A 25,491-nucleotide genomic window follows, 5' to 3' on the forward strand; every position below is an offset into this window, starting at 1 on the left:
TCCTTTTCAGCCGATGTTTGCTCCCGTTCACTGATAAATCGCTTACTGTTTGTCACCAATGTACTGGATTTTGCACGTGATACACAAGGGCATGGTTTACGTTTATTTATATTTTATGGGATCCCCATGTGTGTCAGGATCATACTAGTGTATTATGGAGTATGGACAGTGAGACAACAAAGTATTTTAAGAGAAAACTAAGATTGCATGTCTCCATGGTTTTATTTGCGAATGCATGGTTCTGCCTCTGGTTGTTACTCGTTGATTGAACCTTGAGCATCAGTTTATCTCAAGTACTCTAGCCAGAAGATTACTCTGCTTCAATGAATATCGGAATGCAAACATTGAGCTGACAGTAGAATAATGAAATAACATCACCATACTTAAGGACGACTACAGCTAGGGGTGGGAAGGCAAGTCTCGTGAGTTCTTTCACAACCCTAATTAATTCTTAGAAAATTTTTAGCTCAAAACTCTATATAATTTTATTTTCAACTCGTTTTAAACCCGACTCTTAAATTTTATAGGCAATATGGTTGGACCCATTACACCCTAGCAAATGATCTCGTCACGAGACGGGATACTTTATGAGGCTTATGTCATCTTGTGCCTCCCACTTCCTCCTCGGGCCTCGTTTGGCTGCAGGGGACTAGAAACCCTGGGAACAAATCCCGTGCAGGGATTTTCCTGTGCACATTGCAATCCCCCTCCCACCCATTCTCCACAGGGGATATTTCCCCAGTACCATTTGGAATCAGGGGCTAGGGTTTAGCTAAGTAACTAGGTTTCTCCACCTATTGCTCCTAACGATAACAAATATTAGGAGAACACACAACATGATTTGTGTACTAAAAATGCTAATAATTTAAAATAAAATAAGAAAAGCAAAAATAAGATAAAAATCATATAAAATTTGCTGCAATTTATGTAATGAATAAATTTATGCTTAAAAGCATTTAACCTAATATTATATGAGCATCTAGCAAATTCACTGCAACAAATATAAACATTGGTACAAGTAATCCAGTTATGAATTACATATATATTTGAAGTTCTTTTTCCAGCATTCATGAGCATATACAATGCACTATCTCCATGACTAGCTCATGTTTAAGAATACGGTTAAACCATCATAGGGCATCCAACAAGAAAACCTAATGTAAGAGGATTTATTGAGGTGAAAAAACTAGTACAAAATTAAAAGCATCAAATAAAATAGTAAAAGATAGTTTTCATATGATACATCCAGAAATCCATCAAGGCAAACACTAAACTATCCCTAGTTCATATAGTTATGAGCAGTAAAATTTCTAAAGAGTAGCTTGTTCAATATTGACAAGCATTTATAGAGTACAACGTATTGAACAACATGTTAATACGTGCATGCACTGTTTTTTGTTGGCTGTCTATGATTATATGAATTTTGTTCTCTCGTCTATTTCCAGGACCCCAAGTGTTCTGACGCTAAATATTTCAAAATTTATTCTTCACCGGTGTGTAGGCCATAACTATTCTTGTGTTAGATATATGCGGTGACAATACCAAATCACCAACGTTTGACTTCGAGTGCTTTAAAGAACATATAAAAATGAAGGGGTGCGCCCCAGAATGATTTGATTTCTAGTCCTTTAAAGAACACATAGCACATGAAGGGGTACAACAGAATGGTTCACTATTGAAGGAATTGTAACACGGTGTACCCTGTTTCTTACTTTTCAGAGTATCAGGTTGTCCCAGTGCCCCAATGAGTTGGAACCAGCTGATAAAAGAACACATGTTTATGTGAATGTGATCAAACGACAGGAAGAGTACCAGGTAAGCTTATCATTCTTGTATGTCTGTACGGTTTTGAGTTCCATGTATATTAACCTTGTATGTTCTTTTGTTCGTAGGTACCTGTAAGGCCTCCATCACCCTTCCAGGGTGTTGGAAGAACCCTCGGTGATGTATCTTCTGTGGAAGAGAGCCTAGCACCAACTCCTGCCACTCAAGAACCCAACAGGTCCATTGGCATAGTGGTGGATGACTCGCTGCCGCGGACATCCATACAGCTAAGGTTTGCTGATGGCACTCGCATGGTTGCCCGTTTCAACATGCACCACACCGTTGGCGACATCAGGTCTTTCATTGACGCCTCTCGGCCTGGGGCTTCAAGGCCCTATCAGCTACAGACTGGTTTCCCGCCGAAGCAGCTGGTTGATCCAACGCAGACCGTTGAGCAAGCCGGTCTGGCGAACTATGTCATCATTCAGAAGATGTAGGCCTCTGGGGCATATGCAGTCTTTTGGAAAAAAGAATTCGGCATTCTTGAATTGTCGATTATCATGCCAGATACTGTACTGGAATACATCCTCAATTGACCCAGACTACTGGTTTCATGGCCATGTCGGTTTTTAAATGACATCAGTGAAATTTATAATCCTATCAATAGTAACTACTAAAATGCAGCAAATTGTTTGTGCCCCTCTGAATCTGATGCTGACTGGTTGTCATCTGAGGCTCCTACCTTATGGCCTAATGCATATATGCCACTGTCCAAATTTGAATTTTTAATATGGCCACTGGCCCAACCGAATAAAGAAGGCTATCCTTAATTCTAGGAACACAAAAATAGCAACAAGATTTCTTCTATTGTTTAGTTCTCAAAAAGTTTTCCCAAAACATTCCATTGAATATTTGGATATTTAAATAGAGCATTAAACATAGATGAAATAAAAAACTAATTGTAAAGTTATGAGAGAATCTTTTGAGCATAACTAGTCATAATTAGCTATAAATGCTACAGTACCAAGTGCTAATGACGGTTTAATTAGGATCAAAATATTCGTTTACAGCCAAGCTTTGAAATTTGTTCTTTCATTCGTGTCCAAAAACTTCTTCCGACATCCGATCAAATGTCCAATGTGCCCTATCCTCCAAAATTTTTTGGAAACTAAACGACGCCTCAGCCACTGGACGGAGCCGCTGTGTGCTCGTCACGCGCGCTCAGCCGCCCGGCGCATGTCACGCTTGCGCCTATACGTGCGGCCGTACATGACACTTTTTATTGAAGTTATTTTAGATTTTGATTTTAGAATTAATTTTAGTCATTTATTTTTTCGCTTCTGCTTTTAAGTTTATAAGCGAATTTAAATTTTTAACCTTAAATTTAGAGTTAATTTTAAGGTTTTTATCGAAGTTTATTTTTCACCCTTAGCTTTTATAGCTAAGAATATGTTATAAAACAGTTCAATATAAATTATTTATACATATATGCTATCTGGCCTTTTCATGAAAATACAAACAGTCACCCCCTTAGGGGTTAAGTGCCTTCTGTCAGTCGTGTTGTCCAGTTCTCTTTCCAAGGGCTAAGATGAGAAGTAAAAAAAAACATTATGTTGTACATAAATAAAAAACATGCTTTAATTAAACATCTGCTCTCTCCGGTTCTATAATACATTTCTTGTTGGAGCCAAGAACATGGTTTCAATAACAACTATCTGGGCACTTTGTTTCTGTTACAACATAAAAAAAATATAAACATGTGATTTATTAAAGTATATTTTAAGATTAATATATACATATACTTCACCATGTTCCATACTAATTCCTTTTTTGGAAAATTATAAGGATATCATTATAATTTTACAAAATTGAAGATATGTCATCCTGACCCACATGTCATTGACTCACGTGGGTTCTACATGTCATTGAGATACCAATGGCATATCTCCAACTTTGCAAAATTATAATGACACGTTTATAAATTTCCCTTGATTTTTTGGATAAGATTGATATCAAACTTTCAAAACTTTAGCTATAAATGTTTACTTTAGAAAAGTGTTGTGACTACATGTATAGTTTAATCTTAAAAGTTTCTATCTTGGTTTCAAAACGTAAACATTTTTAAGTAGAAATTAATATTGAGAAAAAAGTGATATAAATGCTTATAGTTTAGTACAAAATTCAAATAGAGGTAGTGCATTGATAAAATCGTATCTTTGTTAATTTTTTATGTTATAATAGAAAATAGTGGTTAAAGTTTTTTAAGACTGTCTTCTGGTCTAAAACAATAAATATTATCCGAATAGTGAATCTGAACTTAAATATTTTGGAAGTTATTTAACGTTTTACACTGTAAAGGTTCTAAAAGTTTGAATATAGATTTGTCCGTGCTCCGTAATGACATGGAACCGGCGTTACCGGCGGGGGTACGCTGCTAGCCTGGGCCCGGTGAGGGTTGCGCTTGACAAAACCCCACGAAAAGCCTCAGCTCCCTGCTCCGCCGCGCGCCTCCCCGTAGCCGGCGCGAGATGGCTGCTGCGGCGGCGCGGCTGCTGCTCTCCAGGGCGAGCAGAACAGCCGCGTCCTGCTCCTCCGCCGCCCTTCTCCGCTGCCCTCTGGATTCGTTCTCCCAGCGCTTTCGGAGCTCCCCGTCGCCTCTCCTGCGGCCGGCTCCGTTGCCGTCGACCGTCTTCCCGCGGCGTCTCTCCGACACGGCCTTCGACGCGCAGGCGCTGGACACCCGCGTACCCGCCACCGTCATCACCGGCTTCCTCGGCTCCGGCAAGGTGCGCAAGCTTGTACCTGCCCTTGCGGCCTTGCCTTCCCTTGTACTGCAGTATTTAGAAGTGTAGTATTTGAGAATCGCTTGAAATAGAATGCAAGAACTTAATGCTATGGCTGTAAAATCAAATTAAAACCATTCTAGACTCTGGATCTTTGAACTATGTTGTGCTTCCCAAGATTTAAATAACATATATGATGATGCAGTTTATAGGAAACTTATGCTTGTGCAGTAAAGATAGCTAATTGTTGCGAGTTTACCTTTTACAGACCACCCTCCTGAATCACATTTTAACTTCACAGCATGGGAAGAGAATTGCTGTAATTGAGAATGAGGTAATTGGAAGCAACCATATGTCCTGTGGACTTGTCAAAATTGCATTGTTTAGTTATGTATGACAGAATATTCAGATCAGATTTTCTGTTGTTTACCTCGGATTTGATACTATGTTTTACAATATATCGACATTTGCATTCAAGTATCTTGGTGACTGTTGGCCACATGTTAACTCTGTTATTTCTTAGTTTGGTGAGGTGGACATTGATAGTTCACTCGTTGCAAGCCATTCATCGGTTGCTGAGGACATTGTAATGGTGAACAATGGCTGCTTGTGCTGCACTGTCCGAGGGGATCTTGTAAAGATGCTTCTGAAGTTGGTTAAGCAAAAGGGGGACAGGTTTGATCATATTGTTATTGAAACAACAGGTGGGTCTCACTGGATAATATTTCTACTATATGGAATTGGGAATGCCTCCTTCTCTTGAAGATTCATAGTTTTACAATGTCAATAATCCAGGTCTTGCAAAACCTGGCCCTGTCATTGAGACATTCTGTTCTGATGAATTAGTCTCTAGATATGTGAAGCTTGATGGTGTGGTTACTATGGTTGATTGTAAGCATGCCATGAAACATTTGAATGAAGTAAAAGCCAGGTGGGTTGTAAATGAGGCAGTAGAGCAAGTCGCCTATGCAGACCGGATTATATTGAACAAGGTATAGTACATAGCCCCATTAGTCATTATTATAATTATTATAAAATGCTATCTTTTCTGCATTTTCTGGTTTAAAAATACAACTTCGTAAAACAATGCTATTTTCCTAATGTTCTTAATATCCATTGTTGCAGACTGATTTGGTTGATGATGCAGCACTTGAGGTGTTAATTAACAAAATTAAGGTAAATTGATAGAGACAATTCCTTCAGAAACAAAAATACAAGCTGGTTTTTTTAAGCTGATTCTTTTTTGTGTAGCTCATAAATGGAATGGCACAGATGAGAAAAACAAAGTTTGGTGATGTTGACATGGATTTTGTTCTAGGAATCGGGGGTTACGACCTTGAAAGGTTAGTTATGCATGGAGTCTTCTTTTGGGGGGTGCTGAAGAACATTTAGGCTTTTATCCTGAGTTAGAAATTATATTTGTCTTCCCTTACTGAGATAAGCTTTGTGTAGGATTGAGTCAGAAGTCCAATTGCATGAAAGAAAAGAGACAGGTCATTGCGCTGCTGGAGATGAACATGGTATATTTTACTTTGATATCCCAGATCATCATGCCAGTGTTTCCAAAACTCTATGAAAGGGTTAGTGGTTTCCTTCAGGAAATCTTTAAATAAACATTTTAATGAAGAAATGACGATAGGTAATTTCTGAAAAAAACTGAGATAGCTGCCAGATCTTTACCGCAAATTGTCTGTGTCTGTATTCTTTTACGCGCTTCTTTCCTCAATTCAATCAGATAACTATGTAGTTTGTACTCCACTGATTTGTAGGGCACCAGCACCATCATGGACATGTCCATGATTCAGCTGTCTCAAGTGTTAGCATTGTTTCGGAGGGAGTACTTGATCTTGATGAGGTAAGAGTGTACGTTTGGGCTAAACTAATTCACTGAGAACATCTATTTAAAAATATGATTATTCGTAGGCTTTTAGCCCTTTGCTACTAGAATTATACTCAGCAAATCAACTGATCAATCACTAGTGTCTTTGTCAGGTGAATGACTGGCTTGAGAGACTGGTTGAAGAGAAAGGGGAGGATCTTTATAGATTGAAGGGTGTAATCTCCGTAAATGAGTCAACTGGGCGTTTTTTGTTCCAGGTTAGCTAATATAGTACTCTGTCCGAAGATAAAGCTATTTCTCTCGCCCACCCTTTGTCCCAAAATAAAGCTATCTCTTCACCTACTTTATCATTTCAATGAATCACAACCATTCTTCATTTAATTTTCTTACCTGCATTCTCTATCAATCACAACATTTCTTTAATCATTCTCACATATTTTCTTAAGTTTCATGTCAACTACATTTTGGGATGGAAGGAGTAGCTTTTGTACTCTAATATTTCTGTGATCTATCAGTGCCTTTGGTTATCCATTGTTGGTACAGAAAGCACTTCTGTTAGTGATTTTACTATTCATTCCATTCTAATTTTGTATTCATCCATAGCAACCCTTTCTCAAAATCAAAAATTTACAGGGTGTGCACTCTATGTTGGAGGGATGCCCAGCTAAATCATGGGAGCCTGATGAGAAAAGAATCAACAAACTAGTATTTATTGGAAGGAATCTGGATGAAGCTGCACTTCGAAAAGCCTTCAAAGGCTGCTTACTGTGAACACTCTGGTCACGTATTGATTCCTATGAGGCCAAACATGATATGCTACATGACAAGTAATCAAGCGCATGATCAAACTATACAAGACACTGTTCCTTTTCAGCCGATGTTTGCTCCCGTTCACTGATAAATCGCTTACTGTTTGTCACCAATGTACTGGATTTTGCACGTGATACACAAGGGCATGGTTTACGTTTATTTATATTTTATGGGATCCCCATGTGTGTCAGGATCATACTAGTGTATTATGGAGTATGGACAGTGAGACAACAAAGTATGTTAAGAGAAAACTAAGATTGCATGTCTCCATGGTTTTATTTGCGAATGCATGGTTCTGCCTCTGGTTGTTACTCGTTGATTGAACCTTGAGCATCAGTTTATCTCAAGTACTCTAGCCAGAAGATTACTCTGCTTCAATGAATATAGGAATGCAAACATTGAGCTGACAGTAGAATAATGAAATAACATCACCATACTCAAGGACGACTACAGCAAGTGATCCCGTCATGAGGCGGGATACTTTTATGAGGCTTATGTCATCTTGTGCCTCCCACTTCCTCCTCAAAAGCCCCCAAAACAACGTGATTCCCACGATAGCAACAAGGAGTGAGTGTGAAGCTACCGAGAAAAGGTGAACGAGAAGGGAAGATATTGGCAATTGGGATCTGGATCCTCTGCAGTAATGTAAAGGAGCATTGTTAATGTGAGAGGAACAACGAATCAATGCCATAAACAGTAAACAAAAATACCGTAGCATCAGTAAACCAAAACACTCTTAGCTACTGTAGCGATAAATCTCGGCCATCCATTTTAATACAGCGGCTGAGAGGTATACCAAATGCACTGTACTGTAGCTCATCTGCATTTTCTTCTTTAATGTAGAGGATCTCATTCCTGGCAATTGACACTCATTGGTTGAGCAAAGAGCGATGATGATGGGTGGTACATAATACCCATAGATGTCAGCGGACAGCTGGTACCTGGGTTTCTTTAATCTAGTGCCATAGGTATCGACTGGTACCATGAGTATTGGTTGGTATCCGGTATCATGGGTATCGGCTGGTACAATAAGTAATACCCATGAGTATCAATTGGTACCTATATACCATGCATGATACATGTGGGTAATAGCTGTGATATACAATTATTGAGTTGATATATGTTATTTGCTGATGAGGTGTCATTAAAGTATCACTATGATATCTACGAAGTTATCGGTGTATCAATAGAAAACTAAAAAAAAGGGTAAAAACCCTCACCCATGGTAAAGCCCTACTAGGTCATTGTTGTTGTCGTCGTCCCTATAGAACTGTCCTCTCTCATTGCTCACCGTCGTAGATCCATTGCTTCATCTCATCGACACCAAATCTGTTGTTCCCGTGCCTTGATGCTAATGAATCTAGTGATCCTACTCTTATCATTGACTCGTGCCTAATCAACCAGGGACCCGCCACCATGCTTGAGTTGTGTCGCTGCACTCAAGCTTTGCAACATTGACTGCCATACCTGATGTGTCACTGTTCACGCCGCCAACAATGACCAGTGTGGAGAGGAGGTGTGAAAGATGAGCGAAGAGGGAAGGGAGAAGATATACATTTACACGTCAAAGAAAAAGAAAATAAAAGGTACTTGCCTAAATTTATATGGATGCTAATAAATTTAGACATATATATCAATTATATACATTCTTTAATTGATGAATTTAGATAAGGCTAGAAAGTCTTACAATATGAAACAAAGGTAGTATGACTTAAATTTGTGATCCCATTGGCTAGAAGAATTTCATATGGTAGTGTTTCTGATGACAAATTGATAATCGTTTAGTTTTATTATCTAATATTCCCTCCGTTCTGTATTATAAAACTTTCTGGTCTTGTCTAGGTTCATATTTGTATTAATGAATCTAGACACATATACAAAATATATACATTGATACATGAATAAATCTAGACAAATAAAAAAAATCTTATAATATGAAACTAAGGGAATATTAACCCATGAGTTACACTTTTAATATAGGGACTATTGCAAATTTACCACTGGTTTAAAACGTTATTGCAAATCTATCACTAGAAAATTACAAAAATGCCACCAGAACTGTCATCCTTGCAATTTAAAAAAAGACAATGACAAATTTGCAAAAGCTCATTTAATGGGAAATTTGTAAACGTGTCATTATAATTTTGCAAAGTTAAAGATATGTTATTGGTATGTTATACCGATGACATATGGAACTCGCATGAGTCAATGATATATGAGTCAGGATGACATATCTTTAATTTTGTACTTGTAATTTTCCCTTTAATTATACCAGATGACGATGGTCTCAGCTCAGCTAATAGCTACTGCTAATACTCCGTAGTATTGTGCCTTAGTGCCTGCTAACTTGCTAACCCAACGGCTATTTTTCTCGGACACACGGCTAAAAGCCGTTGCGGTCGCCAAGACCCCTCTTCCCGCTTCCGTTCCCTACAAAAATTGTCACGGATCTACCAATAAACCCCACAAGGATACTACTTCGCGAGGCGCTTCTCCCTGACTTCCGTGCTATCTCGCGAGCGATTCCGGCGCTGCCTCGCGACCCGAGCTCTCCAGGATCCCCCGCTCTCCTCTTCGGTCTACTGATCTGAAATCTCTGCGCTGCATCGCCTGTTTGTGCCTTGATTTGCTTGTCCGCGTCGTTGATTTCGCTGTGATTTCTTGATCTTTGGTGGAATTCCCTTACGTTCGGATTATCTTCCCCTGTTGGTTTTCTTATCGATTCATCTTTGGTGGAATTCCTTTGCGCCCGTGGTTTTTTTCCTTTCTTTTGTGAGGTATCTTGATCTTTGGGGGAAATTTCTTTGCGTTTGGATTATTTTCGCCTTTTGGTTTCTTGTCGGTTCCCGGTTTGAGTTGTTCGTTGGCGTGAAAATTTTCCTCTTTCTGATTCGTCAGCGGGTGTTGATTTCGGATTGTTTTTGGATCGATTTGTTCGTCTGCGCTGATCTTGTTCGTGTTGGATTCATCTCTTCTTCTTGTTGTTGTTGCTGCGCTGTGCCCTGTGTATTGTTTCTGCCTTTGCTTCTGACCCATGGATGCAGGTTCGCGCTCGATCTCATCGGAGAAGAACATGCGATATGCGGCGCCGCGACCGCCGCTCCAGGAGGCCGGATCCAGACCGTACATGCCGTCGCTGAGCACGGCGTCCCGCAACCCGTCAGCCAAGTGCTACGTGAGTTAACTGTTCTAACTTCTAAGCCTATCCAAGGCGCGCGCACAAGCTGTTTGACGAAATGACCGAGCGGGTTATCCTCCTTGTTTCGCAGGGTGACAGATTTATTCCGGACAGGTCGGCGATGGACATGGACATGGCGCACTACCTGCTGACGGAGCCGAGGAAGGACAAGGAGAACGCCGCGGCGTCCCCGGCCAAGGAGGCGTACCGGAAGCTGCTGGCCGAGAAGATCCTCAACAACCGCACCAGGATTCTCTCCTTCCGCAACAAGCCGCCAGAGCCCGAGAGCATCCTCACCGAGCTCCGTGCTGACGCGGCTTCCCTCCAAGCCAAGCCGGCCAAGCAGCGCCGATACATTCCCCAGGTATGAACACCTGGTTCTAGTGTCCATTGCTGAGCTCTCATTGTCTAGTGGCTTGTGGATTATGGTTGCTGATTGCCTGATTGGATGTGCGTTGGTTGAAAAATCCTGGTACAGTCCGCCGAGAGGACTCTGGATGCTCCAGAGCTCGTTGATGATTACTACCTCAACCTGCTGGACTGGGGAAACAGCAATGTGCTGTCCATTGCTCTGGGAAATTCGGTGTACCTCTGGGATGCCTCGATTGGTTCTACGTCTGAGCTCGTCACCGTTGATGAGGACGATGGCCCTATCACCAGTGTTAGCTGGGCTCCCGATGGCCGGCATATCGCCATCGGTCTCAACTCCTCTGATGTCCAGCTCTGGGACACCAGCTCAAACCGACTGGTTAGTTCCTCTTGGTCTCTCGTGATCATGGGTTTCAATGTTTCTATTAACAATGCCTTATGCCTGTACTGTTGTGCTTAGTTACTGATTGCAATTGATTATGCAGCTAAGGACAATGCGAGGTGTGCACGATTCGAGGGTCGGTTCACTGGCATGGAACAACAACATCCTCACAACTGGTGGAATGGACGGCAAGATTGTGAACAATGATGTGAGGATTAGGAACCATGTTGTGCAGACATACCAGGGGCACAATCAGGAGGTGTGTGGCCTGAAGTGGTCAGGATCAGGGCAGCAGCTTGCCAGTGGTGGCAACGACAATCTACTGCACATCTGGGACGTGTCCATGGCATCCTCTATGCCGTCTGCCGGCCGAACCCAGTGGTTACACAGGCTTGAGGATCACTTGGCTGCTGTAAAGGCTCTCGCGTGGTGCCCGTTCCAGAGCAACCTGCTGGCATCTGGTGGTGGTGGTAGTGACCGGTGCATCAAGTTTTGGAACACACATACCGGCGCATGCCTCAACTCGATCGACACTGGGTCACAAGTGTGTTCGCTGGTCTGGAACAAGAATGAGAGAGAGCTGCTAAGCTCACATGGATTCACTCAGAATCAGCTCACGTTGTGGAAGTACCCTTCGATGGTTAAGATGGCTGAACTCACTGGCCATACCTCTCGTGTCCTTTTCATGGCTCAGGTAATCTTTGCTCCTTGTACTCGCCGTTTAAATTGACATATGTTGCTGTGAACAAATCGCTGACTATTTGTCTCGTCTTGTGGTAATCTTGCAGAGCCCTGATGGCCTCACAGTAGCATCTGCTGCAGCAGACGAGACCCTGAGATTCTGGAACGTATTTGGAACACCTGAAGCACCCAAGACAGCAACCAAGGCTTCCCACACTGGGATGTTCAACAGTTCCAACCATATTCATATTCGTTGAGGAACAGAGTAAGTACGTTTACTCCTGTTGCTCTAGTGCTTTCTGCAAATTACTTCAGCAATTTCGTCAGTGTGATGTCCAAAAGCTTCATGTGTACTCCTATATAACAACTACAGTTAGCTCATTGTGCTGTTGTGTTCTATGTGTTTTTGCAGGTACCTTGGTTCTGTCGTCGAGCCATAACTGATAACTCGTAAAGAAGCAGGCTTGGTGTGCAGGGTCATTGCGTCACAGGAGCTGACGCTAGGCAGAAGATATCATCATACATTACATGCAGAAGAATTCATCCCAAAAGAAAAGCAGAAGAATTTAATTTTGGCGCGTTTGGTGTAAATGGTTTTCTAGTATGTTGATAACTTGTTTTTATGTACATCAAGACCTGTTTGATGTAAAGAGAATTTAAAAATATAGATTTTCTGTCGGTAACATACTTGCTCTTCTTTTCTTTGGTTGTCAACCAGCAAGAGCATCCCCAGCCGCACATATATCCCATTCTCCATCCAAAAATAGATAATAAAGAGTAAAATTCGAGCTCCAACAGAACATCTATCACATCATCTATTTTTAGATATCATTCATATTAGGAGAGAGAAACATGTTATCTCTTCGTTCTTTAAAGAGATATAGAGGATGTGTCATATATAGATGATTCGCTGGAGTAAAAGAGGTACGAAGGACGAAACTATTTTAGATGATCATTTAAATGGTGATATGGATGACCAAATTTAAATGAGCGGCTGAAGATGCTCTAAAAGCCATGTTCGGGACTCCTTTCTAACATATATTCTCTCGTTAGTGCGTATGATTTATGAACCATTAAACGGTATGTGTTTTTTTAAAAAAATCTATAAAAATTTGTTCTAAAAAATTATATTAATTTTTCTTTGAATTTTTATAGCTTATAATTAATTAATTGTATATTAGCTTGTTGGTACATTTTCATCGTGGGCTAATAAGATAATTACTAAACGAGGCCTAAGTTATTCGTTGTGTAACTTGTAATTTGATTGGAATTATTGTCAAGTCAATTTTTCTGAGACTCTTTGGGCAAACCAGGAAATCGTTGAGATGGGTCTTCTACGCTTCTCCTTCCCCCATTGGTTTGCCAGTCATGATATTGTACAATTTTACTTTATATTAAGTGGCAGTTCATAGTGTCGTTTTTAGCTTCCCAAGCTTCTCTTTCAGCTAAGAATTTGCATTACGTGTGTCGGCCCATTTGTGCGCTTCAGGTGGCAAGGAACAGCACATTTGTCGTTTGTGATGTTAGGCTGTTGACTACGAGGAAAACACTTGACTGTCAATTACATTGATCTCTCTTTTTTTATATCATAAAATATTTTGTAAAGTCAACTAAATTTATAGAAAAAGTCTAGAAATATATATAACACCAAATAATTTTATTAAATTCAACACCAAATTACCATAGTTTATCTTCCTAGTCCAAAGTCAGTTCAAAAGTATTTTTTTTACTGAACTAAAAGATAACTTATATAGGAATGAAGTAAGTATTTTCTAAAAAACCTTGTCAAACTTAGAAAATATTTACTCAACACATCTTACAACCTAAAATGGAGATCGTAACTTTTAGCTACTTACATTGCATTTTTTTTATTAAGGTTTGATGGACTGATCATGGCCCTTTGATAGGGTTTCCCTCTCTGGCGCCATGCTGTCCGTCGGATAGTGCCAACTTGATCCTGGCCATCCATCGTAGTCTCCAACCACCGGCCATCGCCCACCGGCCCACGAGCGCCACCATCTCCTCTGCTCCGCGACCGCGAGTGGCCTTTCGCCGACCTCGCCGCTTCCCCCTCCTCTGCTTCCTCCGGCCCGCGCCATCCGGCGGACCGACGAGCTCGCCATCGAGCTGCTCGCGCCCGTCAACCCCTAGCGCTCGCAGGGATCCGGGAAGCCTTGGCCGCGTCCCCCACCCCCACCGGGCCTCTGGTAACTTCCACCGAACACAGTGTGAGGCGAGCCACTCTCGTCAGCGGCCACCGCGACTCGGCGCCTCGAAGCCCAGATCTCTCGCTTTAGAAACCCCAGGGGTGGTCTGCGGTTGGTTCCGGAGGGTCCTCTCCGGCGATGGATTTCGTGAAGGTTTTCGATCAGGCCGTGCGGGAGATGTAAGTTGTGGACCGAGCCGAGATCTCGCCATTGGTGTTTCGATTTTTTCGTAGATATGGCGTGCGTTGAGTTGGATCCGCGAGATCCTGACCCGTTCTCCGTGCGCGTGGCCTTGCAGAAAGAGGGAGGTCAATCTGAAGGTGCTCAAGGTCCCAGAGCTCGAACAGAAGGTGCGATCTCACTTTTATCTTAGCTCTATATGTGTAATTTTGTAGTGAAACAGTAACACCTGGATTTGTTCGTATGATGGATGTGGGAGCTTGGGTTTGGTGCATAATCGTGTGGCTTTGATACGTTTGTTGTCTGACTCCGTGCGGTAGAACTCATGTAATCATGCTGCAGCAGTACTTTAAGGAATTGGGTTTCAGGAGTACCGAAATTAAGTTTGCAATGTGTTTACTATTTAGGACTTAAGAGGTAAACCAGAGATCTCTAGTGATTTCAATTGAAATATCTATATTGCCAAATTTATACAGTTGAAGGCTATTGTCTGGAGCTGATGTGTGGATATTGTTAAGTTCGTGCTACATTTTGTAGCACTCCTGATAATTGATATTTATATTACTTTAACAATCGCTTACCCTATCCATGGTGTAGATCATGACTGTAAGGGTTTTCATCTGTAATACTACATTCACCCCATTCTGTGCATGTTTGATTATTCTACTATGGTAATAGATTACAGATATATATTTTATTAACTTCAACTGCGAAATTTATAGGAATATGTTAGCTTTGAATTTTACCTTTGATGTTTTTCTTATATAATGAGCATTATTTCTTTCTTTTGAAAATTTCAGGTGCTTGATGCAACAAGCGATGAACCTTGGGGCCCTCATGGAACTACTCTTTCAGAGCTATCGCATGCCACCAAGAAGTTGTAAGTTCCAATCTGTTATTTAATATGCATCTTCCCCTTGTATTTGATGCTGACATAGTGACATGGTGCTCCCAAATCCTGTAGCGCTGAATGTCAGATGGTAATGGGTGTCCTCTGGACTAGGCTGTCTGAGCGAGGCCCGAAATGGCGTCACGTGTATAAGGTTTAATTCTTGACCTTTTGTATTTTCTTTGTCAAGTACCATGCTTTGTACTATCAGTTCTGCATTGTCACTGTGCCAAAACCATTGAACAAAGGGAACAGCAAACTTCGGTATGTGCATAGTTTTGCATCAGCAATGTTACTCACATAATTATTAATTTCCAGGCTCTGACAATTATTGAGTACTTAATAGCCAATGGTTCTGAGCGGGCAGTTGATGACATTCTCGATCACTACTCAAAGATCTCGGTATGTCTGGTTTGCTCTTTTGTTTATGATTTCTTTCTTTTCTCCTTTTGAAGTTTATGCCATTAAACATTTCTGTTCTTTGTGCTGTATTGGTTAAGGTTCTTTCAAGTTTTGAGTATGTGGAACCTAATGGAAAAGATGCTGGAATAAATGTGAGAAAGAAAGTTGAAACTATACTGGGAATCCTAAATGACAAGGAGAAAATAAAGTCTGTGAGGGAGAAAGCAGCCAGTAATCGTGACAAGTGAGTTCTTTAGGAAAACAATAAGTTGTGTTACTGCCCTCCAGTGTGATAATTCTTGCCGTTTTGGACAATGACACGGTCTCGACCTATCTTTTGACTATAATTTTCTGTTCTAATATGCAAAAACAGACATATATTTATTTTTTTTAAGTACTTTTAAGGCTCATCTATACATATTGTCCTAGTGTCTTCAAACTAAATATTTTATAAGTTATTGATAGTTAAAGTTTTAAAAGTTTGACCTCAACCTTGTCCAAAATGACAAGAGTTATGGAACCGGATGGAGTATATCATTTTTGGCTGTCTATTCATGCTGTACAGCTCTAATTGTCATCATATCTTTATTGTGGATGAAGGTATGTTGGTCTGTCGTCAACAGGAATATCATATAAATCAAGTTCTGCTTCATTTGGTAGCAGCTATAGTTCTGGTGAACGTTATGGAAGTTTTAGTGGCACAAGGGAAGCTGATTCATATGGTGACAGTTACAGGGATAAAGAACCTGTTAAATCATCTCCAAGTTATACCGGTGGCCAGAAATCTGGCAGCAGGATAAGAAAGGATGTGAATAGAAGGTGCTTCAAGATTCCTTACATTTTCCATACATATAGTAGCAGCTGCTGATTTTTATAGTTTAGCCTGGGATTTTATAGCCATTTAAATTGGCTAACCAGTACGATAGAATCATATAATAGCTTTAGATGGTAAATGTGTTGGGTGGGTTTGGTGGTAAATTGGTTGAATGAGTTGCGTCACTTTTATCCCAAATGTGAATTAAAATAAGGTGCTGTGGGAACACAATTTATGTAGTAATGCTGAATGTGTGAGCCCTTGTTATGGAGCATGATAAATGATGACCAGTAACATTCCTGGACTCCAAGCATCAGACTGGCTTTGTTGCTCCATCCCCCTGATGTTGTATCTGTTTGAATTACCAGGACTGAGGATTCCCATTCACCCAGCCCCTTGAAGTCCTCGTCTAATGCAAAAAGCAATGTGGATGACTTCGATGACTTTGATCCTCGTGGATCTTCTTCAAATGGTAACTTGTTTTATTATGCTATTTCTTTACCAAGATATTTGTTTTTACTGTACTATTGAATGCATTTCCAGTCTTGGCAGAATATTTCTAAACTGTCACTTTTTCAAGCATCTAATCTCTCAATTCTGCATTTACATCTTGCAAGTGGTGCAATTATACTATTGTTTTCTTCCCAACTGTAGTTAGAAGGTCATCAGGTGAACGACCTCTTACAGGAAACATAAAACAAATAGATCTTGATCATTATATCTATTTTTGGCTAAACGGAACAAGTGTATGGGTTTTCTCCATTATCATGAAAAGTAGCAATTTTATATGATGTCTTGTAAACATGAGGATAATAATTATATATATGTAGCTGTGATCCTTAATTCTTTCTATCTTTATGTACAGGTGCAGCTAATGCAAATACCAGTGGCGTGGATCTTTTTGCCCCAAACTTATTGGATGATTTCATTGACGTGCCTGCAGCAGCAACACCTGAAACAAACAACTCTGCAGACTCTCAGGTTGATCTGTTTGCTGATGCAGATTTCCAATCAGCAGCCCCAAGTACAGAAACAACTGCACGTCCAGATGTCCAGGTCTGGTTATCATTAGACTAATAGATATATTTTATTCTCACGGCTTTAAATATTTGGTTGTGCTTTATTAAATCTAGAAATCATATAGTTCTTCAATCCATTGTCATGACACAGCGTGTTTATCGAAATGATACTGCAGGGTAATGTAAACCTTTTTGTGGAACAGCCAGCCTTCACAGCAGCCTTTCCACCGCAGACAGGGTTTATTCCACCACCAAGTTCGGCGACATCTGAAGCGAATACTTCAACGTCTAAGAACACAGTTCCTGCACCTTTTGATCCTTTTGGTGCTATTCCTATAAACAGCTTTGATGGATCTGATCCATTTGGCGACTTCAACTCCAATGTTGGATCATCTAGTATACCACCACCCACGCAGGGTTCTGTTGGAAATATCAGCACACCAAGTCAGAAACCTCAAGCAGCATCTGACTTTGGCGGCTTTGTGTCAAGCACTGTAGAAACAACAGCAAAGGACCCATTCGATTTTTCAAGTAGCAATCTTGGGAAAACAGCTTTGGCAAATCCTCAGGCCGATGCATCTGATTTTGGTGCCTTTGTATCGCACAGTGAGGAAGCAGCTAAGGATCCTTTTGATCTTTCTTCGAGTACCATCTCTGGAAGGACAAACCAAGCACCTCTGGCTGCTCCCAAGTCAGATACCAAGAAAGAAAATTTTCAGGTGAAGTCTGGCATATGGGCTGACTCTCTGAGCCGTGGATTGATTGATCTGAACATAACTGGACGTAAGTTCCTCTTTTTCTCCTTGCCCTTTTGACAAGGATATCAGCTTGCCATATCTTGACGGAAGAATTACTAATGGTTTCTCATTGTTCGTCGCGAATTGCAGCAAAGAAGGTGAACCTAGCAGACGTTGGAATTGTCGGTGGCCTCGATGATGGGTCTGAGGAGAAAGCTATGCCCTCATGGACCATGGGTGCAGCAGGTTCCAGCCTAGGAATGTCGGGGATTCCTTCATCCACACAAAGTGGTGGCGTCGAGAGTTTAGCCAACTACAACAAGTACCAGTTCGGCTTTAAATGAGCTTTCTTGTGAGGATTTCTCTATGCTGCTTACTGTTGGAATGCCGGCTTGTGCCTTATTTATTTTTGTTCGATTCAATTTACCCCCTCTTTTGGTGCTTTCATTCCTTCACAGTCGCCTCCATCCAAGTATCGTGATCTTGGTTTGTCTTGTCGCGCTTGTATTGTATTTATTGGATGTGCGGATAAGCGACTCCTATGTCACACCCTGATTCAATTCAACGGTGCTATTATTCCGCGATTATGTAAATCATATTTCTTATTGCGATTTATGGTTCGACAACATGGGATCGTTCCATATTTGCACATTCTAGAATCCTGTGTGAATTATACTGTTTCTTCTGTGACAAAGCAAAATCAGGTGAGAACTTAGGCCTTGTTTAGTTTAAAAAAAGTTTTGCAAAAACATCACATCAAAACGTTAAACATACATTTAAAGTATTAAACGTAGTCTAATTATAAAATAAATTTTAGATTTCGTCGGGATTAATCCGTTATTAGCACATGTTGGTTACTGTAGCACTTATGGCTAATTACGTTCTAATTAGGCTCAAAAGATTCGTCTTAGTATTTCCTTCATAACTGTGTAATTAGTTTTAATGTTTATATATATTTAACGCTTTATGTAGATATCCAAAAATCCGATAGGATGTTTTTGGAAAAGTTCTTGTGAACTAAACGCGGCCTCGGTTGAGATTTGAGAAATGAGAACTCGTTGAAGTGAATTGATGCTAGTGCATCTTCTTGTCCGAGAGAGAATAACCTGGCCCTGTATCTAAAGAGATCCAACGTCCCAAACTGACTCGTAACTTTCGGGTTTCAGTAGTACGGTACAACTGTGTGGGAATTCAGTAGACAGGTCAAAACTGGTTGTATGCATAAGATGAGTCTTCTCTAACTTATAAAAGATCAAATAAATCAATTTTTTTCAAGTTTTTAGATGATTACTACTTAATTTATCATATGTTAATTATATTTATTGTTTTGTTTGTGGTTAATAAGCCAAAACCAACCTCTAAATATAACACGATCTTAGCTAGGACTTATTCGAATTAGAGAAATTTTACAAAAATTTTAGAAAAAACCGTTCAATTACTCTGCTCCGATCAGATCCCTTGCATATCTCTTCACACCAGTCCGCGAAGTTGGCCGCCAGTCACAGGCGCGAGAAGTCAAGAGGCAAAGCTGGCGCGAATATTCGAGCGACAATCAACGCCAACATCTTCCCCGCCTCTCTCGCTGCACATCGGCCCCACCGCTACCCTCTCCTCCCTGCCACCTGGCACCCGAATATTCCTTCCACCGAAACTGGTTTCGTTTGCGTGGCCCCAAATCGCCGCACGTCGTTAGGTTTTACATCCATTTATCCACAAAGATTTGATTTTCATGCAGTTATCCGGTCTTTTCACTTGAAGTTTAATAGTATAATCAACTACTAGTTTCGATTTACCCATAATCCATCTAAGAGCATCTTCAAGAAAATAATCATTTCACTTGCCATACTTAAATTTGATAATTTTACATAAAAAATATCTTTCAAAAGAGGGACTATTTGACTTGTCATGTCATTTGAATGACTAAACTTGAGTTCTCAATGACTAAATCTGGCAACTCATTCCCTCATTAGCAAAATTGCTATCCGTGAGTCCCATGTCGGTGGGACCCTCTTATCATTCTTCCCTTGACAGGATTTGGAGAGTGGGGATGAAGAGTACCTTAGAGATGCTCTCAGAATTCAAGTTGTCAAAACTAAAATAAATTGCTAAATTCCGATTTAGAGAGTAAAAATTTAATCATTCTCTTAAAGATGCTATAATAGTCATCTACAAAACATATACTACATTGTTCCAATTCATATAATAGTTATTTATAAAACATATACTACATTGTTCCATCTATCATACACACATTGTTTTATGGAGTCTGTGTTACAGCTAACTATAAATATTTTATAGTTCACTGCTCTTATTTCTTCTCTTTTATCTCTTTAAAATATATTTATAGCTAGCTTATAGCCTTACTGCTATTGTACATGCTCTGACACTACTGCACCTTTTCTTTTGTTGGCATAGTTGGGACTAGCGGTGCTCATGCCAATTGCAGCGCAGTGCTCGCAAGTATCCAGTCTGGTCGTATAAACAAAGCTGTATACGTGAAAATCAACACGGTTTGTGCCGCGCGCTCGTGCCAATTGGTGAGCATTATATCTATCGCGTCGCGTACGTGCCGGCGCCGCCGTGCTGGTGGCGAGCGAGCGAGCGGCGCGGCCGGGTAACGTGGCTCCTCGCGGTTGGCGCGGGCGTTAGCCGAGATGCTCTCGTTGGTTTGTTGGGCTCTTTTTTTTCTTTTCCTTTTTGGTTTCTTGTGCCATTGCATTGCACTTGCACCCCAGCTCAAGCCTCCCTAGATTCCGCGCACACACATGGATGCTTTCTCCTTCCTCCGCGCCACCGTCTCCGCTTCCCCTCTCGTCCTCTTGTCCTCACGTAGAGTAGACTTGTGCAGCTACCTTTCACTGCTCTCTCTCTCTCTCTCTTGACAGCAAGCTGGCTGTATATTACTGGTAATCCATGAGCTAGAGCTGCTTCGTCTTGCTCGATCTTTGACCAGCCGGTGGAGAGGAAGAAGCGTGTTTGGGTTTTTGCCGGCGAAAGCGATCGACGGAGATGTTTCAGGGGATGGAAGGGTGCTACGGCGGAGTGACGGCGGCGCCGGCGCGGGACCCGAAGCCGCGGCTGCGGTGGACGCCGGACCTCCACGAGCGCTTCGTCGACGCCGTCACCAAGCTCGGCGGCCCAGACAGTGAGTCCTTTGCTTATATTGCTCCTCCTCGCGTCACGGACTCACGGTGCAATGATCGGCTTTAATTTGGCCCTTGTCTGCTGATTTTTCCAAACTAAACTGCAGTAGTGCTGTTGGCTGTTGCATTGTTCAGTCCAAATCTTGTTGCCATGCCTGACTCTGCAGCTGACACAAGCTTCATAGACTTGTCAAGGCAGCGGGCACCGTTTGTGTTTAAACAGTTAGTCATAACTATGCATAGCTGCATGGCTAATTTTGGGCATGCAAATTGATTTTCAATTTCAGTGTCAAGAATTTCATTTCGAAAGAACAGTATTAGTATACTCACATCATCTGTCATGCTAGGTAAAAAGAAATCATGCATAGTCCAGCCTGATCTTATATTCTTATGCATGATCTTGCTTCATTTATTAGCATAGAAATAATTAATTGTCTCCATTCTGATCGTGCTTCCTGTAACAGAAGCAACACCCAAGTCGGTGCTCAGATTAATGGGCATGAAAGGACTCACTCTGTACCATCTAAAAAGCCACCTTCAGGTTTGAACTCGGTTCCATTTTCTGAAACATGGCATATATTTGGTCTTCATTTTGTTTGCTTGGTTATACTAACACCGTGCTACTGCAACTTCTATTGTGTAATTAGAAATATAGACTGGGAAGGCAGAACAAGAATTCAGGAGGACTGGAACTAGCAGAGAGCGGTGGTATGTACCTTCAAATATTACTGAATATCAAGCTAATACTACGAGCAGAATGAAAAGGGTCAGGTATTAAAGCTAAGATTTCTCCACATTTTCTACCTTTACTTTATCAGGACATACGGTGGAAGGCATCAGTTTTTCTATCGGAGCCCCTCCAACTCCAAGGAACCCTGCTGGAGGAAACGACACAGGGTAACTAGCAATTGCCTTCTGCTTGTCCTCCTAGTTGCAACTCCAAGTGACATATCAGTATAACACCTGTTTTTTTTAATGCACTACAATAGATTCATCAGTCTATTACAGATACAGGGGGTCATCTTTTGGCATTTTGGGGGAAAAAAAACAAACGACATATTTGCAAACGAAAAATATATATACATGTTCTTAGCTATCTAAAAATAATTGCTGAAAAATAAACTATGATAAAAAACCCCCAAAATCAACACAAAATTAAAGGTTAGAAATTTAAATTTTGGTTTATAAGCAAAAATAGAGGAGAAAAGATGAGGCTGACAATTGTATTTGTAATGGGATGTAAATCCTACTGGATGCTTTCTGTTATGTGGTTTTTGGGGCCTTTTTGCCCCTTCAGTGGAGGTTTTATGGGTGTGATTTAACTGATCATGTCTATAACACTTCCCATGTGAAACAGGGAAATACCGCTCACAGATGCGCTAAGGTATCAAGTTGAAGTCCAAAGGAAACTGCAAGAACAACTCGAGGTTAGACTTTTACACAGCTTTTGCATCGATGCATAAGCTTCTACATGCCAATGCTCACTTCCATGATTGCTAAAAGTACATGTCCACCTTCAGGTTCAAAAGAAGCTGCAGATGCGAATAGAGGCCCAAGGGAGGTACTTAAAGGAAATACTAGAGAAAGCTCAAAAAAACATTTCACTGGATGCAAATGGGCCTGCTAACCTCGCCTCAACCAGATCACAGATTACAGACATAAGCCTAGCTCTTTCAGGTTTCATGGACAATGCAACACAAGTTCACGAACAAAACAATGAACTAGTTAAAGCTATATCAGATGACAATATAAAAGTTAACAATTTAGGCTTTCAGCTCTACCATGTAGGAAGTCAGGAGAGTGAGGATGTCAGATGCACTCCAAAAACTGAAGATTTGCTTCTACTAGACTTGAATATTAAAGGAGGATATGAACTCTCTTCTAGAGGAACGCAAGGATGTGAGCTAGATCTGAAGATCAACCAGCAAAGATAGATAGTTATTTCGCAAACCTAACAGTTTTGGAAAGTTGACTGTTTGTTATTAGTTTATTCTTTTTTTCCATGTGCCAGTGCTGAGCACGCTTGTTCACAAGTTTGTTTTACTGTCTGCTAATGTTAAATTTGCCAAAAGAGACTTCTGAATGAATAAGGTATTATTCAGTAATTTGAAGCTTCAAATGCGTATACAAATGCAGTGTGGAGAATGAGAAAACATCAAACACTCTAAATTTGAGATATGTACATTCTATCCTAACAGTCCTATAAAATGATATTTTGTCGCTGTTCAAAGCAACCACAAGAAGTCTGGTCAAACATGCCACCCCACCCATAGAAACATTGAACTATTAATCTTTGCCCATTGGTTTATTTGACATCAAACATTTTGCCGTACCTTGCATTATTCAGATATTAGTAATTTACGATGTGCAGTACTTGATTGCCATACTAACATACCTTTTTTATTTATTTCAGAACATAAATCAGATCCCTACTATATCTCATGCAGATTGACCAGACTGTATATTCAGCCTTTGCAGCTATCATGAAAGTTCAAGAGTGAAACTCACATGTCAGTGGTTGTAATAGCAATGTCATTATGGTAGAGAATACACAGCCGAAAGGTTCAAAATGCACAAAAATTTCTGATAAGCTTTTTTTCACAAAACTCAGTAAAAAAAAAGCAAAAATCAAACTATTGTCACCCAACTGCACAAATTAGACAATAACTTGAATATCTTGGCAAATAACCAACTGAATAATGCAGAAAAGTAACACCCTCAGAAAGAGCATGGAAAACAGAAGGCTCTAGTAAAGCTAGACTAACCTAGTTGGATCCAATGTTCATACAAATATGCAGAAGAGGATGCATTATTTGCTTGCTCATCTTGTTGAGGACCAGGATTCTAACTGTGGACATGGGAGGATTGACTCTTCACTTTCCCCATTTTGAGAGGATCAAGCAACCGAAAATTGTGAAGCATACTGCAGCCACGGAGCCAACCACAAGTGCGAAAGCATACATCTGGCTTGGAAGGTTAAGTTTCTCTTGAATACCCTTCAAACCTTTGTCAATCACCGGTGCCAACGCAGCTGCACCAGCAACTCGGAATGGCCTAGTAACATTGTTACCGGTCCACATTAGGATAACTATCTGCCACATCAGAAAACACATGAAGCTCAATCTGACTAGCCTGAAAGTTTTGCATTGTACACAAAGCAGACAAAGTTACATTTTGTCTGCCGTATAGAAGAGTTTATTCATTAACAGAGCATCAGCACTCCCCAATAATGATGCTTTGTAAAGAACTATGATCCCCTATCTAATTCCACACATAAATTGGAGGCAATGTGCACATAAGCAATGAGAAGGTGGCAAATTTAAACGTAAAGCAAAGCATATGGAGTTCATACCCCAAGCAAGGCCTTGAGATTGGCTGCAGGGTTCTTGCCGGTGCTCTTCTCGTAGCCGAGAAAGGCGAGCACGAAGAACGTCGTGTAGGTGACGGCGTCGAACAGGCCGTAGGCCAGCACGGCGGACAGGCCGAGCTTGGCCACCTTCGCCCTCATCTCCGCGCTCTCCGCCTACACGCATCCACCGCCAAGAAAAACTCCATCAAAATCAACCAACCAAAACTGGAAACGCTTCGCAGTCTCTTCCACTGATTTCGACGGCCACAAACTCACCATCCATTTGGCCCAGAACCCGCCCCTCGGCTGCGGCTCATCCTGCAAAGTCGACCACAAATTTACACAAGAGCTTAGGTGAGGATGGGATTCAGAACCTCACAGGAGTTTCAGAGTTAGTTCAGGTGTGGTTGGGTTAGCTAGACGGTGAGACACCTGAGGGTCCGGATGAGGGTTTGCGGCGGCGGAGGCGCGGGGGAGACGATAAGCGAGCCTGCTCCCTGCGATGGCCGCGGCCGCGGCCGCAGGGAACGGGGACAGCGGTGAGCGGCGGCGCGGCGGCGTCGCCTGAACGGCTGGGTTTGGGGGCGCGAGACGGGAGTGGAGACCGAGCTGGTGGAGGGAGACCGCAGGGCGCTGCAGGTGCATGATGTACATGTCGGCGAAGGAGACGGCCGCGGATTGGGAGTGAGGGTGCGGCGAGGGGTGATCGGTGTGCTGCAGACGGATCGCTCCATTTCTGTACGGAAGAAGACAAAACAAGATTTGTAGTACTATTTAAAATTCTTATTTAAATTTATATCTACATATATAAAATTATAATACATACTTAAAATTTCTATAATAATAAATCATATTATAACAAAATAATTAATAATTATATAATTTTTTTAATAAGACGAATGATCAAACGTGGATCTAAAAGTTAACGGCGTCATATAAAAAAA

General features: G+C 41.1%; 5 protein-coding genes across 10 annotated transcripts; 4 read left to right on the plus strand and 1 right to left on the minus strand.

Moving 5' to 3' along the window:
- Positions 1-4,280: 4,280 nt before the first annotated feature.
- On the plus strand, positions 4,281-7,500 carry LOC102704978 (P-loop guanosine triphosphatase YjiA-like). The gene is made up of 10 exons (XM_015836335.2): positions 4,281-4,550; positions 4,816-4,881; positions 5,071-5,251; positions 5,343-5,539; positions 5,673-5,723; positions 5,799-5,890; positions 6,000-6,067; positions 6,317-6,402; positions 6,540-6,644; positions 7,021-7,500. The coding sequence occupies exons 1-10, from the start codon at positions 4,293-4,295 to the stop codon at positions 7,156-7,158; spliced, it is 1,242 nt and encodes a 413-aa protein (XP_015691821.2). The 5' UTR covers positions 4,281-4,292; the 3' UTR covers positions 7,159-7,500.
- Positions 7,501-9,610: 2,110 nt separating this feature from the next.
- LOC102707393 (cell division cycle 20.2, cofactor of APC complex-like) lies at positions 9,611-12,590 on the plus strand. The gene is made up of 6 exons (XM_015836199.2): positions 9,611-10,372; positions 10,467-10,739; positions 10,854-11,123; positions 11,230-11,820; positions 11,915-12,072; positions 12,220-12,590. Exons 1-5 carry the CDS (start codon positions 10,232-10,234, stop codon positions 12,062-12,064), a joined length of 1,425 nt encoding a protein of 474 aa, XP_015691685.1. The 5' UTR covers positions 9,611-10,231; the 3' UTR covers positions 12,065-12,072; positions 12,220-12,590.
- Positions 12,591-13,842: 1,252 nt separating this feature from the next.
- LOC102707669 (clathrin interactor EPSIN 1-like) lies at positions 13,843-18,648 on the plus strand. Its single transcript, XM_006652690.3, has 11 exons — positions 13,843-14,193; positions 14,313-14,364; positions 14,995-15,074; positions 15,159-15,237; positions 15,402-15,485; positions 15,584-15,729; positions 16,086-16,304; positions 16,668-16,771; positions 17,165-17,355; positions 17,495-18,101; positions 18,206-18,648. Exons 1-11 carry the CDS (start codon positions 14,153-14,155, stop codon positions 18,397-18,399), a joined length of 1,797 nt encoding a protein of 598 aa, XP_006652753.1. The 5' UTR covers positions 13,843-14,152; the 3' UTR covers positions 18,400-18,648.
- Positions 18,649-21,058: 2,410 nt separating this feature from the next.
- LOC102707954 (myb family transcription factor PHL11-like) lies at positions 21,059-23,275 on the plus strand. Its single transcript, XM_006652691.3, has 6 exons — positions 21,059-21,200; positions 21,663-21,739; positions 21,846-21,906; positions 22,017-22,095; positions 22,556-22,625; positions 22,719-23,275. The coding sequence occupies exons 1-6, from the start codon at positions 21,065-21,067 to the stop codon at positions 23,130-23,132; spliced, it is 837 nt and encodes a 278-aa protein (XP_006652754.3). The 5' UTR covers positions 21,059-21,064; the 3' UTR covers positions 23,133-23,275.
- On the minus strand, positions 21,059-25,377 carry LOC102705530. 6 transcript variants are annotated; one of them, XR_005811672.1, is made up of 6 exons: positions 24,980-25,377; positions 24,824-24,865; positions 24,551-24,721; positions 23,964-24,290; positions 22,003-22,161; positions 21,059-21,359 (listed from the first exon to the last, which is right to left on the minus strand). XR_005811672.1 is itself a non-coding variant. In XM_040523454.1 (4 exons), exons 1-4 carry the CDS (start codon positions 25,199-25,201, stop codon positions 24,072-24,074), a joined length of 654 nt encoding a protein of 217 aa, XP_040379388.1. In that variant the 5' UTR covers positions 25,202-25,377; the 3' UTR covers positions 23,268-24,071. The 6 variants fall into 6 exon arrangements, 2 of the variants coding, with proteins under 2 accessions (XP_040379388.1, XP_040379389.1); XR_005811670.1 differs by having other exon boundaries at positions 21,059-22,161; XR_005811671.1 differs by having other exon boundaries at positions 21,059-22,178.
- Between the last annotated feature and the right edge of the window lie 114 nt (positions 25,378-25,491).

This window comes from Oryza brachyantha, chromosome 4, assembly GCF_000231095.2.
Source record: "Oryza brachyantha chromosome 4, ObraRS2, whole genome shotgun sequence".
Lineage (NCBI taxonomy): Eukaryota > Viridiplantae > Streptophyta > Magnoliopsida > Poales > Poaceae > Oryza > Oryza brachyantha.